Source organism: Caenorhabditis elegans, chromosome I (assembly GCF_000002985.6).
Source record: "Caenorhabditis elegans chromosome I".
Taxonomy (NCBI): domain Eukaryota; kingdom Metazoa; phylum Nematoda; class Chromadorea; order Rhabditida; family Rhabditidae; genus Caenorhabditis; species Caenorhabditis elegans.
The window spans coordinates 13,411,622-13,428,616 of NC_003279.8; the positions used below are offsets into that span (position 1 = coordinate 13,411,622).

General features: G+C 35.5%; 4 protein-coding genes and 2 pseudogenes across 6 annotated transcripts; 3 read left to right on the plus strand and 3 right to left on the minus strand.

Annotated features, from left to right (window-relative positions):
- The first annotated feature begins 38 nt into the window (after positions 1-38).
- W05H12.4 (uncharacterized protein) lies at positions 39-1,293 on the plus strand. Its single transcript, NM_001383745.1, has 2 exons — positions 39-338; positions 389-1,293. The coding sequence occupies exons 1-2, from the start codon at positions 279-281 to the stop codon at positions 620-622; spliced, it is 294 nt and encodes a 97-aa protein (NP_001370289.1). The 5' UTR covers positions 39-278; the 3' UTR covers positions 623-1,293.
- Positions 804-1,551, minus strand: W05H12.2 (annotated as a pseudogene). Its single transcript has 2 exons — positions 1,458-1,551; positions 804-1,220 (listed from the first exon to the last, which is right to left on the minus strand). Coding segments are annotated over exons 1-2 (511 nt in total).
- Positions 1,552-2,651: 1,100 nt separating this feature from the next.
- On the plus strand, positions 2,652-2,844 carry W05H12.3 (annotated as a pseudogene). Its single transcript has one exon. A coding segment is annotated over exon 1 (193 nt).
- Positions 2,845-6,836: 3,992 nt separating this feature from the next.
- W05H12.1 (Activin_recp domain-containing protein) lies at positions 6,837-11,756 on the plus strand. Its single transcript, NM_001381244.2, has 9 exons — positions 6,837-6,914; positions 7,415-7,558; positions 7,984-8,139; positions 8,258-8,458; positions 8,955-9,134; positions 9,812-9,964; positions 10,014-10,102; positions 10,350-10,659; positions 11,415-11,756. Exons 1-9 carry the CDS (start codon positions 6,858-6,860, stop codon positions 11,526-11,528), a joined length of 1,404 nt encoding a protein of 467 aa, NP_001366899.1. The 5' UTR covers positions 6,837-6,857; the 3' UTR covers positions 11,529-11,756.
- Positions 11,757-12,375: 619 nt separating this feature from the next.
- fbxb-66 (F-box domain-containing protein) lies at positions 12,376-13,527 on the minus strand. Its single transcript, NM_060961.6, has 2 exons — positions 13,425-13,527; positions 12,376-13,364 (listed from the first exon to the last, which is right to left on the minus strand). The coding sequence occupies exons 1-2, from the start codon at positions 13,499-13,501 to the stop codon at positions 12,410-12,412; spliced, it is 1,032 nt and encodes a 343-aa protein (NP_493362.1). The 5' UTR covers positions 13,502-13,527; the 3' UTR covers positions 12,376-12,409.
- A 1,302-nt stretch (positions 13,528-14,829) lies between these two features.
- On the minus strand, positions 14,830-16,850 carry Y40B1B.7 (Coiled-coil domain-containing protein 86). The gene is made up of 3 exons (NM_060962.4): positions 16,764-16,850; positions 16,513-16,714; positions 14,830-15,002 (listed from the first exon to the last, which is right to left on the minus strand). Exons 1-3 carry the CDS (start codon positions 16,841-16,843, stop codon positions 14,913-14,915), a joined length of 372 nt encoding a protein of 123 aa, NP_493363.1. The 5' UTR covers positions 16,844-16,850; the 3' UTR covers positions 14,830-14,912.
- Positions 16,851-16,995: the final 145 nt, after the last annotated feature.

The following is a 16,995-nucleotide window of genomic DNA, read 5'->3' on the forward strand; positions in this document are numbered from 1 at the left end:
AAGGTTGCAATCCGCAAACACACTGACACTCCATTGCGTACCCATTCTTATTATTTCACAATACGTTTTCATGAGCAAATTGTTTTATTGATAATTTGTTAATACAATTGATTAATACGAAAAAAAATGCATTTGCTGGTTCAGCCAAGGAGTAAGTCGTATTAGTTCTGAAAAATTAATGTGTTTCTGATTGAAAAAAAGAGCAGGAACAATTAATGTTCTCGTCATAAATGTGATGGAGAATGACTGCATCCATGCAAGCATAGTGGATTTGGTCGATGCGAAGTACTTCCCTGACCCAATCGCTGAGGGATTCCTCCTTATTGAGGATAATACCGGTAACCTCCAGAGCCAATTGTTTCAGCGAAGGCATTGATCTTGGTTGCAGGTTCAGGACTCGATCGGGTGGAAGAAGAGTCTCCATTCCAAAGACGGCAAATGTTCTTGTTTGCCCAAGCTGAGCAATGAAATGGTGGATTCTTCGAAGTTCTGGTTCGTTTGTCTTGTGGATACGCCAAAGCACAATTGTCTGGGTATCAATGTCGCAGAACGTCAACAGAGCCAACCTATCCCTATGACGAACGGGAAAATGTGCGGATTCCGTGTCGAAGAAGATTGGTAGAGTGCGTTGACGATTGAATGGTGCCAAGAATCTGTTCGCTTCGAAGAAGTTTTCCGTGATTCGAATTGTGAAGTTTGCGAGTTGTGGATATTGAATTGTGTTGTCTCTTGCCAATCCCAAAGATTCAATACCGTGAATGGATGTATAATGAGCACGGGCTCCATTGATGACAACATCCTCGAGTGCTCTCCAAGCATTATCTGGTCTTGAGCTTGCAACATCTGTAATCCTTTCCAGAAGCCAAAATGGATCCACTCTGTGAAATCCTCCATTTTTGTGCACAATGCGGATGAGATCCAAAATTGCACCAATAGACGGAAAATAGTTTAAATAATCTTCTTAATACTTTTTGATTATGTCATCCATAATATGGATTCCATATAGCAGAACGCGTGCATTTCCCTTTGGAAAGCTCCCGGATTGACCTTTACTCCCATTGAGGTAGAAAATGTTTTCCTTATTCCAATTGAAATCCAACGTGGTATAGATAGGATATATCAGAAATATTATAATAGTTTCCAGATGTTTGAACATATCGATTGTACTGGTGTCGTGATGTTGTTGGTGGCACAATAATAATTTCCGAAAGAAGATAGCTCTGAAAATATGTTTTTGGAAGAAATACTGAATTCTCATCATGGTTTTGTTTTTCAATAAATGTGTACACTAGATTGGCTGAAAAATCTTATAAGTTGGACGAATTTCTAAATTGGTACATTTCCAATTAGAAAGTATCATTTTTGGTCAACATTTTAGTGTAAAACCTCAAAAACTATGAGAAATCGGTAACAATTCTAATTCTAACCTTTATACCTTTTTTTTTTGAAGAACTCACCATTTTCATAACAAATAACAAAGCACAATAAAAGAATTTGGAAAAAATCAATAAAAAGAGACCGCCGTACACAAGGCAGTCAAGGAAGACGAATGAGTAGGGCAGTAGGGTGAGAACCCCCTTTTTCTCTGGGACCTCTCGGGAGATTTGGGATGTTGAGAAAAATGTTGGCTGAAAATTTTCGGGAAAAAAATTTAAATACTTGGCTCAGAAAACTCACTTCCAAATTCACAGCAAAATCGTCGTTTTGGTGGTTCAGCGGATAGAGAATGCCAACGGAAATGACCAGAAAATTTCAATAATTTATCTGGAATTTATTTTTCTTAAAATGTCCATAAAACGTACTAAAATCACGAAGAATTGATTTTTTGTGAAAAATGACCTGACAAGGGAAGGCTCTGAACTCGTTATCGGACTTTGTTACGCCACTATATACATTCGATAGAGAATAGTTACAGATGATCACTCCAAAAAATTTAGCTGCTTCAGAGCAGGTTCGACCAAGTTACGAAATTTGGAAAGTGCCAAAATACCCCTTTTTAAAAATTCCAAAAAATTCAAAAATTGTTTTTTTCTAAAAGTTGATATAAAATGTTTTCAAATAGTTGAAAATGATGGAAAATCATACCATACAAGTTTCAGTTCATAATTCTCAAAACAACCCTTGAATTGATCTACATGAACATCTACTTTTTGGAATTTTTCTCAAGATATGTAGATTAATTTAAGGGTTTTTTTGAGAGTGATGGGCTAAAACTTGTATAATATATGTTTTTTACTATTTTAAATCGATTACAACTATTTTTAACAACTTTCAGGAATAAAAATTTTTCAGTGAAAACTTTCGATTTTTTTCAAAGGGGGTGCATCAATGATTTTTGGCATCTTCAAAGTGTCGTAACTTGGTCGAACCTGCTCTTCAGAGCAGCAAAATTTTTTGGAGTGATCATCTGTAACCATTCTCTATCGAATGTATATAGTGGCGTAACAAAGTCCGATAACGAGTTCAGAGCCTTCCCTTATGAGAGCAATTTCAGATCAACTTTTTTCTGTTTCAAAGTGCCCGTATGCAGCCAAATTTTTTGTAATGACCTATATTCAAGGTGTTCTCTCAAATAAAATAGGTTTCAACTCAGATTCCAGGAATAAGTTGAAATACTCTCCTTTGTGAGCCTCACCCAATCGTAATTTTCAGGCGTCAATCAAATCGAAACTCGGAATAATGTCATCCTACCATATCTATGGATGTGCCTCCTTCGCCGGAGAAGGCCATCTTCCAGAAGAACTTGACCCGACAGGATGTGCCACTTTTACGTCGGAAAATCTGGAAGTGAAGATGTGTTTCAATGTATATTTTGACAACGGATCAAGTTGTAGATTGATGGCCTGCGGCGCAAAATCGTTAGGGCGCCTACAGTTTGCAGACATGCCTGCGGCGCTAGCTTCGTTGAGGCTTCGACTACAAACTACAAACTACAAACTACAACTTAAATATGGAATCTAGTTGAAGATAAGTGACTACAAACTACAATTGATGTAAAAGTTTGCCATGGATATGTACGTATTTTTTAAAAATTATTAGTCTGTATAGGATAACTGGTGGCCCTTTGGTTGAGGCTACAAACCCAGGCTACAAACTACAAAACTCTAGAATTTCGATTCAGCTAGATGAAACTACAAACTACAAAAGTCAGTACAAATTTTTATCGTCACTTCTCATCTTCAAATTTTGATGCACCATAAGATTAGTAACTTCAAGATTTGATGTATAATGCAAATTTGTTTGACTGCTAGATTGGTTGAGGCTTAGAGACTACAAACTACAAAACAGGCTAAGCCTCATCCAACTAGTCTGATATTTCAAGTCTCTTGAGAATTTTTCTTTGACCACTAGATTGTAATTCCAGACATGGTTATTTACTTTAGTCATAATCTGTTTTCCTCGGGGAATTCGAGATTTCGCTGACGAATTTTTTTTTGGTTGAGGCTAAGAGATTTGTAGTTTGTAGTTTGTAGTCCATAACCTCAACCAACCAAAAAATCCAAAAGTTTCGCAAAAAACCGATTAGCGGCGTCCGGACACCCTCCCGCCAGCACATAAATTTGCTTAAATGAATAATTTTATTTTGCTTTTTCAGATTCGTCATCTTTATAATAGCACTCACCCGTGAAATATGAGCTCTCGAACCTTAGATATTCATCTTTTTTTTGTTTTTTTTTCTTTTTTCCGCAATAACATGTCAAAAGTAATGGAAAGCAAATACTAGAGTTGGAAAACAAGTTTTGGTTGAGGCTATCAATATTTTGTAGTTTGTAGTTTACAGTTTTAGCCTCAATCAAGGTAACCGATTCATAACGATATTGATGATATTGATGATTGAATTGGGCAAGTAAAGGGAAGTGCTTTTTTTAAAAGTTTGTTACATTTGTAGTTTACAGTTTATAGTTTTGTAGTTTGTAGTTTGTAGTTCGTAGTTTTTAGGTTCTATTTGTAGTTTGTAGTTCCCGCCTCAACCGAATAAAGTGGTTATATTACAGTCCGGCCTATTACTCGAAAGTATTAATAGGTATTGAATGAACAAAACAACAATCGATGCTGGCATGTTGTAGTTTGTAGTTTGCAGTTTATAGTTTGTAGTTTGTAGTTTCTACCCTGCACTTTGTAGTCTCCCAACCTCACTCGATCCCAAGAAACCCATCTCCACCAAAAATCATTTAAAATGTGTGAAAATTGCGGTGGCTCTAGTGCAATTTTGAAGAGGGTATTGCCTTGAAACCAGGAAGCCAGGCTTTTTCTGAAATTGGAATTTTTTTTGGTTTCAAACACCAAAAATCCGTTGAAAATGACGAAAAAAATAGGAAAAGCGCAAAATAAAATTATTCATTTAAGCAAATTTATGTGCTGGCGGGAGGGTGTCCGGAGACGCCACTAATCGGTTTTTGCGAAACTTTTGGATTTTTTGGTTGGTTGAGGCTATGGACTACAAACTACAAACTACAAATCTCTTAGTCTCAACCAAAAAAAATTCGTCAGCAAAATCTCGAATTCCCCGAGGAAAACAGATTATGACTAAAGTAAATAACCATGTCTGGAATTACAATCTAGTGGTCAAAGAAAAATTCTCAAGAGACTTGAAATATCAGACTAGTTGGATGAGGCTTAGCCTGTTTTGTAGTTTGTAGTCTCTAAGCCTCAACCAATCTAGCAGTCAAACAAATTTGCATTATACATCAAATCTTGAAGTTACTAATCTTATGGTGCATCAAAATTTGAAGATGAGAAGTGACGATAAAAATTTGTACTGACTTTTGTAGTTTGTAGTTTCATCTAGCTGAATCGAAATTCTAGAGTTTTGTAGTTTGTAGCCTGGGTTTGTAGCCTCAACCAAAGGGCCACCAGTTATCCTATACAGACTAATAATTTTTAAAAAATACGTACATATCCATGGCAAACTTTTACATCAATTGTAGTTTGTAGTCACTTATCTTCAACTAGATTCCATATTTAAGTTGTAGTTTGTAGTTTGTAGTTTGTAGTCGAAGCCTCAACGAAGCTAGCGCCGCAGGCATGTCTGCAAACTGTAGGCGCCCTAACGATTTTGCGCCGCAGGCCATCAATCTACAACTTGATCCGTTGTCAAAATATACATTGAAACACATCTTCACTTCCAGATTTTCCGACGTAAAAGTGGCACATCCTGATCCGTTGTCAAAATATGCTATAAATTTGTAAGATTGTAGTTTGTAGTCAATATGTAGTTTGTAGTCTTGCTTAAGTCAATCTTGCGCCTCAGGGATGTATGCAAACTCGCGCCGTAGGCGCCCTAACAATTTGGCGCCGCAGGCCACCGATCTCCAACTTGATCCTTTGTCATAATATGCTCTTAATTTGTGAAGTTGTAGTTTGTAGTGTCAGTTTCAATCAATCTAGTGCCGTAGACGCCCTAACAATTTGGCGCCGCAGGCCACAATTTGTAGTTTGTAGTTATATATATATATATATACATATATATTTAACCTTTGCCGTATTCAAGGTTGTAGCTTGTAGTCAATCTATAGTTGTAGTTTATAGTTTATCCTCAACCAACTTGGCGCCGCAGGCATGTCTGCAAACTTGCGCCGTAGGCGCCCTAACAATTTGGCGCCGCAGGCCACCTCTTGCAGTTTGTAGCCCATTTCAACGAAAATCCCCAAGGTGACATACAAACAATGATTTCATCGTGAGCTTCTCCCCACGAAAAGCTGATGAAACCCTATAGTCTCTCTTCCCCCGTGAGCCCATGCAATTTTCTCGTTTTTCCATAATCGTCGTTGGGGGAGGGGGGAGCAGGAAAAGTATAGAAGTGAGAGACAGAGTTGCTCGGCGGTGCACCACTTGCGCCATCTTTTTTTTCTCCTTCTCTTCTACTGAGCTTCTTCCTCCCTCTTCTTCTCTACATCTTCTTCTCCCTACAGAATCGATGGCCCCCCCCCCCCGACGCCTTCTTTTTCTTCTTCTGCCTCCTCACCCCTCCCGAGACATTGCTTTTTGCCCCCCCTTTTTCTATACACGTCTTCTTATGTGTGTGCATAGAAGATGACGGGAGTAGTATTGGCTTTTTGGTTGAAGCTCCCAGGCTACAAACTACAATTTCGATATCTTTAATTTATGATGTCATTCACCTTTTACTACAAACTACAAATGGTGGCCTGCGGCGCAAATTTGTTAGGGCGCCTTTGGCGCAAGCTAGAAGTCATGCCTGCGGCGCCAGAATGGTTGAGGCTTAGAGACTACAAACTACAACCTTCCAAATCAATTTCAATGAGTTTCAACCCGTATTTCTCCGAATTATTGAGACTTTCAAACTACAACATATATCATTATTTTTCATGTCTCCTGGGGGATTTTTGGAGGATTTTTCACCGCTTAACACTTTAGTCATAATCCATTTTCCACGGGGATTTTAAGTCGAGGTCGAAGATTTTTTTTTAATGAGTACAAATTCAAATTGTAATGCTGTTCAAATGGGTTGGCTAGGTTTGTAGTTTGTAGTCTCTTTATTTTTTTCGGAGTTAAATCTAATTTATCATAACGTCGTAATACAAAATTTTGTTGAGGCTGTGGTTTTGTAATTTGTAGTCACTTTGATATTTTTCGGTTATGTCATTTTATGTATATCATGTATTATAGCCCTAGATAAGCCCAGAATAATTTTTTCCCAAAAATTTTGTAGTTTGTAGTCTAAACATTCTATTTCAAAGCCTATTAACAAATGACATCATTTTTGCAGATGCTAAGAATTTCATTTTTCACCTGATTTATGTTATTCCGCTCTGATACCTTTTTAATCACAATTTTCCTTTCTTAAAATCTTATTTTTCTTACATTTTCATTTTCAGAACGACCAAAAAACCAGCAAAATGCCAAAAACAAAGTGGCGATTAAACCAATCCATCATTCTATTTTTTATTGCACAGGTGAGGCATTTTTTAAACTTGAATTTGAAAAAATTGAAAAAAAAACCGCTTTTTCACCCAAAAATTCAAAATTTTCGACTTTGAGTCACTACTTTTCCAGGGGGAAATAGTTTTCGTAGAACTTAAAACATGGAAAAGTGGGCGGGGCTTGTTGGAGTTTCACGAATTTTTCAATCGTTTTTGGCTGCAAAAATATATTTTCAGCAAGTTTTTTCTTAGTAAAATCGTAATCATTTGGTCTTAAAATACCGATTTCTGTGAAGCCTAGCCTATTTTTTCCAGGTTTTCAAATCCACGAAAACAAACTTCCCAATTTTTGAGAGGTCTCATCAGAAATATTTGAATTTTTCAGAAAAAACTCGAAGATTTTCACTATTTTTCACTATTTTCATAAATTTTTTTAATTTTAGAACTAAAACTTAAAAAAAAAAAGGAATTTTTCCGATAGTTCAGAAACCAAAAAATCACAGTTTTTTTGTCCAATTTATCGATTTTTGCAGTTCTCCGTCTCGGCAGCCGTAAAATGTTTCGATTGTGTCGGTATGGATTGTATGGGAAGTTTCTGTGAAGGCGAGTACTGTATGATATCACAATATGCACCACGATGGGGTACAGCGAGATGGGGAGAGCCGGAGATTGTTAAGGTAAGTGACTACAAACTACATAAACTACAGAAACTACAAACTATGAAATACAAACTACAATGTAGTAATAAGTTTCATTGTTTTATTCATCAATTAGAGTCACTAAGCAAAACACAGAAATGTTCACTTTTCGCAAATATGACGAATATAGTTACTATAGACTAAGAATTACAAACTACAAACTACAAACTACAAATTATGAATTACAAACTACAAACTACAAACTGCAAACTATAAACTACAAACAACAAACTACAAGCTACAAGCTATAAACTACAAACTGCATACCCGTTGGTAGCGTTTCAAAAACCCCCGAGATGGGTTTTTAAAACAGTATCAAGGAACATTTGTTTGAAATTTTGAACGAAAAACTACAAACTACGGACTATAAACTACTCACTACACACTACAAACAACAATTTCAGGGATGTGCAAAAGGATCAATGCTGGGAAAAGATGTTCGAAGTCACTGTGAATATGCAGAAGACACTGACGAACCATTCACATGCTTCTGTAATGGAAAAGATCTTTGTAATTCGAGAAAATCCAGCCGAAAACTTGAACGGGAAGATGTGGAATTGGTTAGTATCGATTTTTAATTGAAGAAAAGTTTGGTTTAAAAATTTTTCAAAAAAAAAAATTTTTTTGAAAATTTTTTTTGGAAAAAAAATTGCAAAAAAAATTTTCAAAACTTTTCAGATCCAATGTGTGTGCAGTGGAGCGCATTGTAAAAACGACAAAACATGTGTCGGAGAACTGTGCACATTTGTGGAAAACCATGTAACGGAGCAAGTTGAGCAGGGATGCACCAACGCGTCAGTGCCGCTTATCGAGCGAAGAGCCATCGGAAGTTGTATGGCACCGCCCATCACTGGAGCCATGCACCATACTGTTGCTAAAGTGGGTTTATTGGATAGGTTATTGATTTTTGAGCATTTCTGTAGTTTGCAACTTTTTTATAGGTATCCTGGTTTTTGAGATATGAGGGTTTTAAGACGAGAGGTAATAATATTTGAACTTGTTTTCTTAAAACCTTTGTATCTTTTGAACTATGATAGTTGTAAAAAAATGTAAACTAAGAAAATATTAAGCTAAAATTTTTTTATATTTTGATAGTTGATAACTTTTTTCTAGCTATCTTAGTTTTTGAGATATAAAGGTTTTAAGAACAAACAAGAAAAACTTATTTATCTCTTGAAGCATGATAGTTACAAAAAACAATTAACATGTAAAATGTTAAGCGTAAAATTCTATATATTTTATTTGTTGTGAATTTTTCAAAATCTTGTTTCTCTAAAAAGTTATGACAATTTTAATTTTTTGACCCTAATTTTTTTTTAATTTTTTAACTTTTTAACTTTTTTAAAACTTTTTCTTTAAATTCAACCCATTTCAGGACGCCCACTCCCTTCTTGGCGTGGAATCGTGTATTTGCGGCACGGATTACTGTAACAGTGAAAAACCAAAACCTACAGCACCTGAAAACGAAAAGTGTACCGCGTATGTAGAGGTGACCACAATGGGAACAACTACCCGATCCAAGAATATCAGTTGCACTGGAGAATATTGTTATACGGTATGTAAAAATTTGTGAAAAAATCAATAAAATTGAAAAAAAAAAACACTAATTTTGACTCAGAAATTCAAATTTTTCGACCACGAGTCACCACTATTTTTTCTGGGCGGGGTTTTGCGAATACAACTACTGAATTTTAGAGTACTAATTTTCAATTTACAATATTGGAATCGTATCAGCCAAACTAACATCTAGCTAAGCTCCGCCTCTTTTTTTCAGGTTTCAAGTTCCAGGGAATATATATTCCCAAATCCCTATTTTTTGTGAGGTCTCAAAGATATTTTTCAAATTTTTCAGAAAAAAGGAATTTTCATGATATAGAGTCACCACTATTTTCTGGAAATTTTATCCCGTGGAATGTGAAACTCGGGAAAAATGGGCGGAGTTTAAGCAACTTTCCCTACAATACTTCGCTGTAAAATATTTCAATTATAAACATCCAACTGATCTAGCTTATTCCAGCTATTTACAGCTAAGCTCCGCCTCTTTTCTCCGGGTTTCTGGTTCCACGGAAACAAAATTCCCATTTTCCGTGGGGTCTCGTTGTAAATATTTGAATTTTTTAGATGCAATTTTTTTGTGACTAATATATCAATTTTCAAATTTCAATTAAAAAAAATCAATTTTTCCAAATTGTAGTTTGTAGTCTGTGAGCCTCACCCAAGCCTAATTTTCAGGCGTCAATCAAATCGAAACTCGGAATAATGTCATCCTACCGTACCTTAGGATGTGCCTCTTTTACAGGAGAAGATCCACTTCCAGAAGAACTTGACCCGACAGGATGTGCTACTTTTACGTCGGAAAATCTGGAAGTGAAGACGTGTTTTAAGGTACAAAAACTACAAACTACAGTGTAGTCTGAGCCTAAAAAATTTGCAGACAAAGGACAAAGCTGCCGTTGGACGGGCACTCGCGTCGAAACAGATTCCAGAATCAAGGCAGTCAAAGCCGTCAAAAGGAAATAAACAGTGAGTGACTACAAACTACAAAGACTACAAAAACTACAAACTATAATAACTGCAAACTACAAACTACATAGACCACAAACTAGAATGTGCAACAACAAAAAAATCAAAATTGGGTGAGGCTGAGACTACATACTACAATTTTTGTGAGCCTCACCCAAAAACTTTATTTTTTTTTCGTTGTAGGTTAATTTTTCACGCTGAATTCAAATTTTATATTTTTAACACTCAAAAACCACTATTTTTCTAGAAAATCCCAAAAATCAAAGTCAAAGCCAGTAATGGAGGTGGAGTACGATAACGAGGAGGATGAAGAGGAATCTGAGGAAAAAGAGGAAAAAGTTAAGGGAAAATCAAACCAGAAAACAGTAAAAGAACGAATTCGAGCAGAAGAAGCACGAAAAACTGTAGAAAAAGAGGAAGAAGAGGCCGAGGAAGAGGCCGTGGAAGAGGAAAAGGAGGAGAAGGCCGCGGCCGCCGTCGAGTCTAGTTCAAAGAAATCATTTATCTTCCAAAAACCAACACAACCACCAATTCCTGATGATTCTAATACTACTATGGTGAGGTTGAGACTACAAACTACAACATTTCAGCGAAAAAAAATTTTTTGAAATTTTTTTTTTTTTTGATTTTTTTTTTGAAAATCTCAACTCTACCTTATTCCAAAGTATTTTCTAATCAAGACTAGATCACAAACTACAAAATGCGCAAATTTTTTCTCAGAAATTCAAATTTACGACTTTGAGTCTCACCACAAAAATTTGGAATTTTCTATTTCGCGGAAACAAAAACACTTGAAAAGTGGGCGGGGCTTAATGTGTATGTACTCAAATTGGAATTTCAATTACGAAATTATAATTGCCAGTGTGTGGACAAAAACGCGAAGTTTTAAATTTGCTAAATCCGTGAAGCTCCGCCCACTTTTTCCGTGTTTTCGGATCCACAAAACTCCTCTTTTTGTGAAACCTGATCGGAAAAATGTGACTTTTTTGTAATTTTTGTAGGGAATAATTTTTTTCAGTGATAATTATTATTAAATTCAAAAAACTAAAAAAACTATTTTCTCAGGAAACTTAATTCCGTAGAACTGGGAACTCGGGGAAATTGGGCGGAGTTTAGCTTAAAATTGAGACACATTTGACATTTTCAATTTAAATTTATGAGATTTTATCAATGTGCACTACCTAGTTAAGCTCCGCCCTTTTTATCCAGGTTTCTGGTTCCACGGGAAAAAGATTCCTGGTTTTTGTGAGGTCTCTTCGAAAAAATTTGAATTTTTCTCGATTTTCGCAAGAAATAATGATTTTTCATTCAGATAACCGTATTCGTGCTCATAATTTTGTGCATTCTTGGCTCCGGAATCGTCTGGAAATTCGAATTGCACAAAAAACTGAAGAGAAGCAACTATGACTCGGTGGCCGGTGGATAATTTTTAGGGAAAATTGGATTTTTCGTAAAATTTTGAATTTTTTTTGATATAATTTGAGACCTAGAACTATAACTATTATTTTTCACTTACCTAATTTATTTATTTTTCTTTTTTTTAAATATTTTCAAAATTTTTAATAATTCCATTAATATGAGTAGATGATCGCTATAAATCCCCCCGATTTCGCAATAATTTCGAGATTTTTTTCCCAATAAATTTTCTGATTTTTGGCACGAACATTTTTTTTTTCGAAACACTTTTTTATCAATGAAAATGGATAACAAGAACAACGGAAAATGTATGAAAATCAACAAAAAAAAATTATTTGCCATCACTTGGTCACTTGTGTAGTATCGAAAATCAATTTTTGAAGCAGGGGTGTGCGGCAAATCTCAAAATTTGCCGAGCTCGGCAAATTCGGCAAATCTCTTTTTTCAATATTTGCCGAGCACGGCAAATTCGGCAAATTCGGCAAATTTGCCGTGCTTAACAAACTCGGAAAAATTTGATATTTTTTAATGTTTTTTGGAGCACCAAAACTACTGAATTCTTAACACACATCTGGTTTCTGAATAAGTTCCGCGTAGTATGTCTGTTTAAGCATCAAAATAGCTCAATTTTGTATCATTTTACTAAATTTTTGGCTAAAAAATCAATAGTTTTAGTCAAAATTGTACTGTCAAATTTTTGACGTGTGCGGCAAATTTCGAAATTTGCCGAGCTCGGCAAATTCGGCAAATCTACTTTTTTGAAATTTGCCGAGCTCGGCAAACGGCAAATTCGGCAAATTCGGCAAATTTGCCGCACACCCCTGTTTTGAAGGCTACAGCACATATACAGTTACAAGATAAAAATTCATTTGGTTTAGCAATTCAAGAATATTACACAATCAATGACATTTGAAACAAAACTTCAGACTCTGTGGGAGTCTCGAATAATTTCACATTCACCATTGCTTTTTTCTCATAGCCACATCTTATAACAATTCCAGTGGTTTGTTTCAGTATGTGCTCATTAAAACACAAGTTATTATGCGTATACAAATTGATAGGGTCAAATGTTTTTACACTATCGATGGGTTCCGTTTGATAATGAATCCCTTTCAAAACCTCTTCGATATACGTGGATTCTTCAGAAAAAGGAGCTTCTGCTTCAATAGATATACGTATACACTCAAGCCTCGGATTTGAGCCATTCGTCCAGTGTCTCAGAAACATATTGATTGATTTAATTGGAACAGGAGTGGAGCACTTGAATTGGGTACCATTTGAAGCCAATACATTTGGAAGATGCCAATCGGAAGAATCCACGAAGCGTATGCTCCGACAAAGAATTACACGAGTCACCAACCGTAAACAATGAATTTGAAAATCGACTTCTCTGGTGTAATTTGAAAAGAGAATTAAAAAGTAATCGAAAGTACGAATCCAAAATTCAATTTTCTCGAAGTCGAGAGTTTTAATTATTTCTAGCATTTGATCACAAATATAAACATTCTCATGATAGAGCTGACTGATCTTCGGCTTGTGGAAAATAGTTTGAAAATGAGCAATGACCTGAGCTAATCCTATTGTTGGAACTTTGATAGTATCAGCGTGGCTTGAGTCATAACTTCCGTCTTCATAGTATGTACCTAACACTGGATACATCACTTCAGAGCAATCAGCACAACTTTCAGTGGAGATTTCGAAGCCTACAGTATTTCCATCTTTGAATACGGCTTCAATCCATGCACATTCTTCACCATTCTTTAATACAATTGTAAGACGAGATGCTTTGAGATTTAGATCAACTGTATGTGCTTTGCAGGTTTTTGAAACAAATGAAAAGTAGATTCTGTAAGATTAAAATTAAAATGAATAATTAATAATTAAAAATTACAAAAAAAACACTTACAATTCCAACGGCTGCATGATTCGTAGTACATTTTGAAGAGATTTTTGTGGCAAGAGAAGAATCGGGAAGGTAGACATCGCTGTGCAATGTATTGTGAATGAATGGGCACAGGTTATCTGACGCGCGAGCTGAATACACGTGTGACGTCATATGACCTTAGATAGAGACTGCACAATAGAGGCTCATGCTTTGCTCTGCGCTGAATGTTGAATGTCTGTTAATCTGCTACTCTGAGCTCTAATAAAATTACCATATCGACAACAGGGGTGTGCGGATAACCGATTTTTTCGGCTAACGGATAAATCGGCTAATGCCGATTTTTTGAGAACCGGCTAACGGCTAATTCGGCTAATCGCAGTCATTCAAATCGGCTAATTTTCGGCTAATTCGGCTAATTCGGAAAATATTCATTTGGTTAAGCTATTTTTGTCCATTCTGTTAATTCAGGTTTTGGGTTAATTTTTTCACTGTTATTGAGCAAATTCAGGGATGAACGACTGTTCAAATAGGAAAAAATCATACAAATTCACCACATTTTGTTTTCCAAAAAAATATGTTAGTTGAATTAGCCGAAATAGCCGATCGGCGAATTCGGCTAACATCGGCCAAAATCGGCAAACGGATAACTACGTATTAGCCGAACTGCCAAAAAGTCGGCTAACGGATAATTCGGCTAATATTAGCCGAGTTAGCCGAATTAGCCGATCGGCGAAAATACGGCTAAATCGGCTATTATCCGCACACCCCTGATCGACAATACAACACAGTGTAAAAACATTTGGCCGTATAAATTTGTATACGTATAACTTGTGTTTCAATGAGTACATACTGAAACAAAATACTGGAATTGTTATAAGATGTGGCTATGAGAAGAAAGCAATGGTGAATGTGAAACTATTCGGTCCCCACACAGAAATTAAAGTTCTGTTCCAAGTGTCATTGATTGTGTAATATTCTTGAACTGTCAAATAAAATATATTTTCACATATTTTTGTATAATGAATAATTTATTCATAATTTATCCTGTTGAGGCTCGCCGAGCAGTTCACGATTCCGAGGAGCTACTGTGTGCATTTTTCACTGGAAAATTCGATTCTGAAAGCTGTTATTCCGTGAAACAATGTTTAAAACGTCCTAGAGTCCATTTATATGTATGATTCGGTGGCCGGTGGATAATTTTTTGGGGAAAATTGAACTTTTCGTAAAATTTTGAATTTTTTTTGACATAATTTGAGGCCTAGAACCATAGCTATTTTTTTTCCGATTTTTTTCCAAAGTTATTTTCAAAATTATAAATAATTTCATTAATATGAGTAGATGATCGCTATAAATCCCCCCGATTTCGCAATAATTTCGAGATTTTTTATCCAATAAATTTTCTGATTTTTGGCACGAACATTTTTTTTTTCGAAACACTTTTTTATTAATGAAAATGGACAACAAGAACAACGGAAAATGAATGAAAATCAACAAAAAAATTATTTGGAATCACTTGGTCACTTGTGTAGTATCACGCATTTGAATGGAGCGGAGCTGGCGTTTCTTCGTCTTTTTCAGCTTGTGGATTTTCGTGATTTTCTGAAAGAATAATGTAGTTTGTAGTTGATATAAATGTTTTTTATCAAGAACTTTCTTATACTTTCCGAAGAAAAAGCAGCTCCTGAACGTTTTTTAACCGCTAAAATGGTTGGTTGAGGCTCAGCTGACTTTGTAGTTTGTAGTCTCAGCCTCAACCAAGTCTTTTGTCGGTTTTTATTTGCAAAATTTTGATAATTTATTCAGAGAAACTCCTTAATTCAAGCTAAATATTCAATTTACAAGGAATTTCACGGAAAAAAAACTCGAAAAATCATGATTTTTCAGTGTTTTCAAGCCAGAAAAGTTTGGTTGAGGCTTAGTCAACTTTGTAGTTTATAGCCTAAGCCTCACCCTCTCTTTTTTGCGGTTTTTTTGTAAAATTTTGATAATTTTTACCGAGAAATTCCTTAATTCAAGCTAAATATCTAATTTCCAACGGAACTCACGAGAAAAACTCGAAAAATCATGATTTTTCAGCGTTTTCCGATGCTTTTTACGCCATGGAAAGGTTGGTTGAGGCTAACTTATTTTGTAGTTTGTAGTCTAAGCCTCAACCACAAATTATAGACAGTTTGAGCAGGTTTTCCATGAATTTTTGCAGGAAAAATCTTCAAATTGTGCGTTATAGTAATAAATTTTTGATTTATTGTTGGTTTTTCCAGAATAAAAACTCGAAAAATCATGATTTTTCAGTGTTTTCAAGCCAGAAAAGTTTGGTTGAGGCTTAGTCAACTTTGTAGTTTATAGCCTAAGCCTCACCCTCTCTTTTTTGCGGTTTTTTTGTAAAATTTTGATAATTTTTACCGAGAAATTCCTTAATTCAAGCTAAATATCTAATTTCCAACGGAACTCACGAGAAAAACTCGAAAAATCATGATTTTTCAGCGTTTTCCGATGCTTTTTACGCCATGGAAAGGTTGGTTGAGGCTAACTTATTTTGTAGTTTGTAGTCTAAGCCTCAACCAAAAATTATAGACAATTTGAGCAGGTTTTCAATGAATTTTTGCAGGAAAAAACTTCAAATTATGCGTTGTAATAATACTATTTTGATTTATAATTGGTTTTTCAAAAAAAAAACGCAAAAAATCATGATTTTTCAGTGTTTTCAAGCCAAAAAAGTTTGGTTGAGGCTCAGCCAGCCTTGTAGTTTGTAGTCTGAGCTTCAACTAAGACTAGATCGGTTTTTCATGTATTTTTTGGTAGTTTTTATAGAACAATCCTTCAAAATATTCAATTTTCAAGGAATTTCACGAAAAAAAACACAAAAAATCATGATTTTTCAGCGTTATCCGATGATTTTTAGGTCATTGAAGGTTGGTTGAGGATCGGCCGGTTTTGTAGTTTGTAGTCTGAGCCTCAACCAATCCGGCAAGCTTTTTTAACGAATTTTTAGGATTTATAGGATTTAACAAGCGATTTAAGCTTCGTAAATTGGCATTTTCGAATAGAAACGAATTGGTTGAGGCTCAGAAATTCGTGTAGTTTGTAGCCTACTATTCCAGCTACGAACCTGCACAATTTCAGCCTTTCTCTCGTTTTCCAGCCGTCGCTTCTCCTGTTCCACTTTTCTTTCCTTCTTTTCTTGTCGTTCTTGTACTTGTTTCTCTCGAATATTGTCCTGAACCCTTTTGACCATATCTTTTTTCGCTTTCAACTCCATTTTCTTGTCCCACGTGGATTTTAGGGTCTTCACCTTTTTGATTTCAGAGTGCCTGCAAATTTTTTGGAGTTTTCAGGGGGATTATTCAATAAAAAACGAACTTTTTCTCCTGTTTCGTCTTCCACCAACGATTTGACTTGCATGTGTCGTTCATGACGAGAAGATTTGCGCCAGTTGACATTTTTTACCTGGAAAATCAATATTTAAAATGTTTTAAAGGGCCAAAAATGCAATTTCAGCCAGGAATATCACGAAAAAATGCGAAATTTGGACAAAAAACAATGCGTTTTCACTTTTTGACGTTTTCTACTTTTTCAGACCCAAATTGTCATT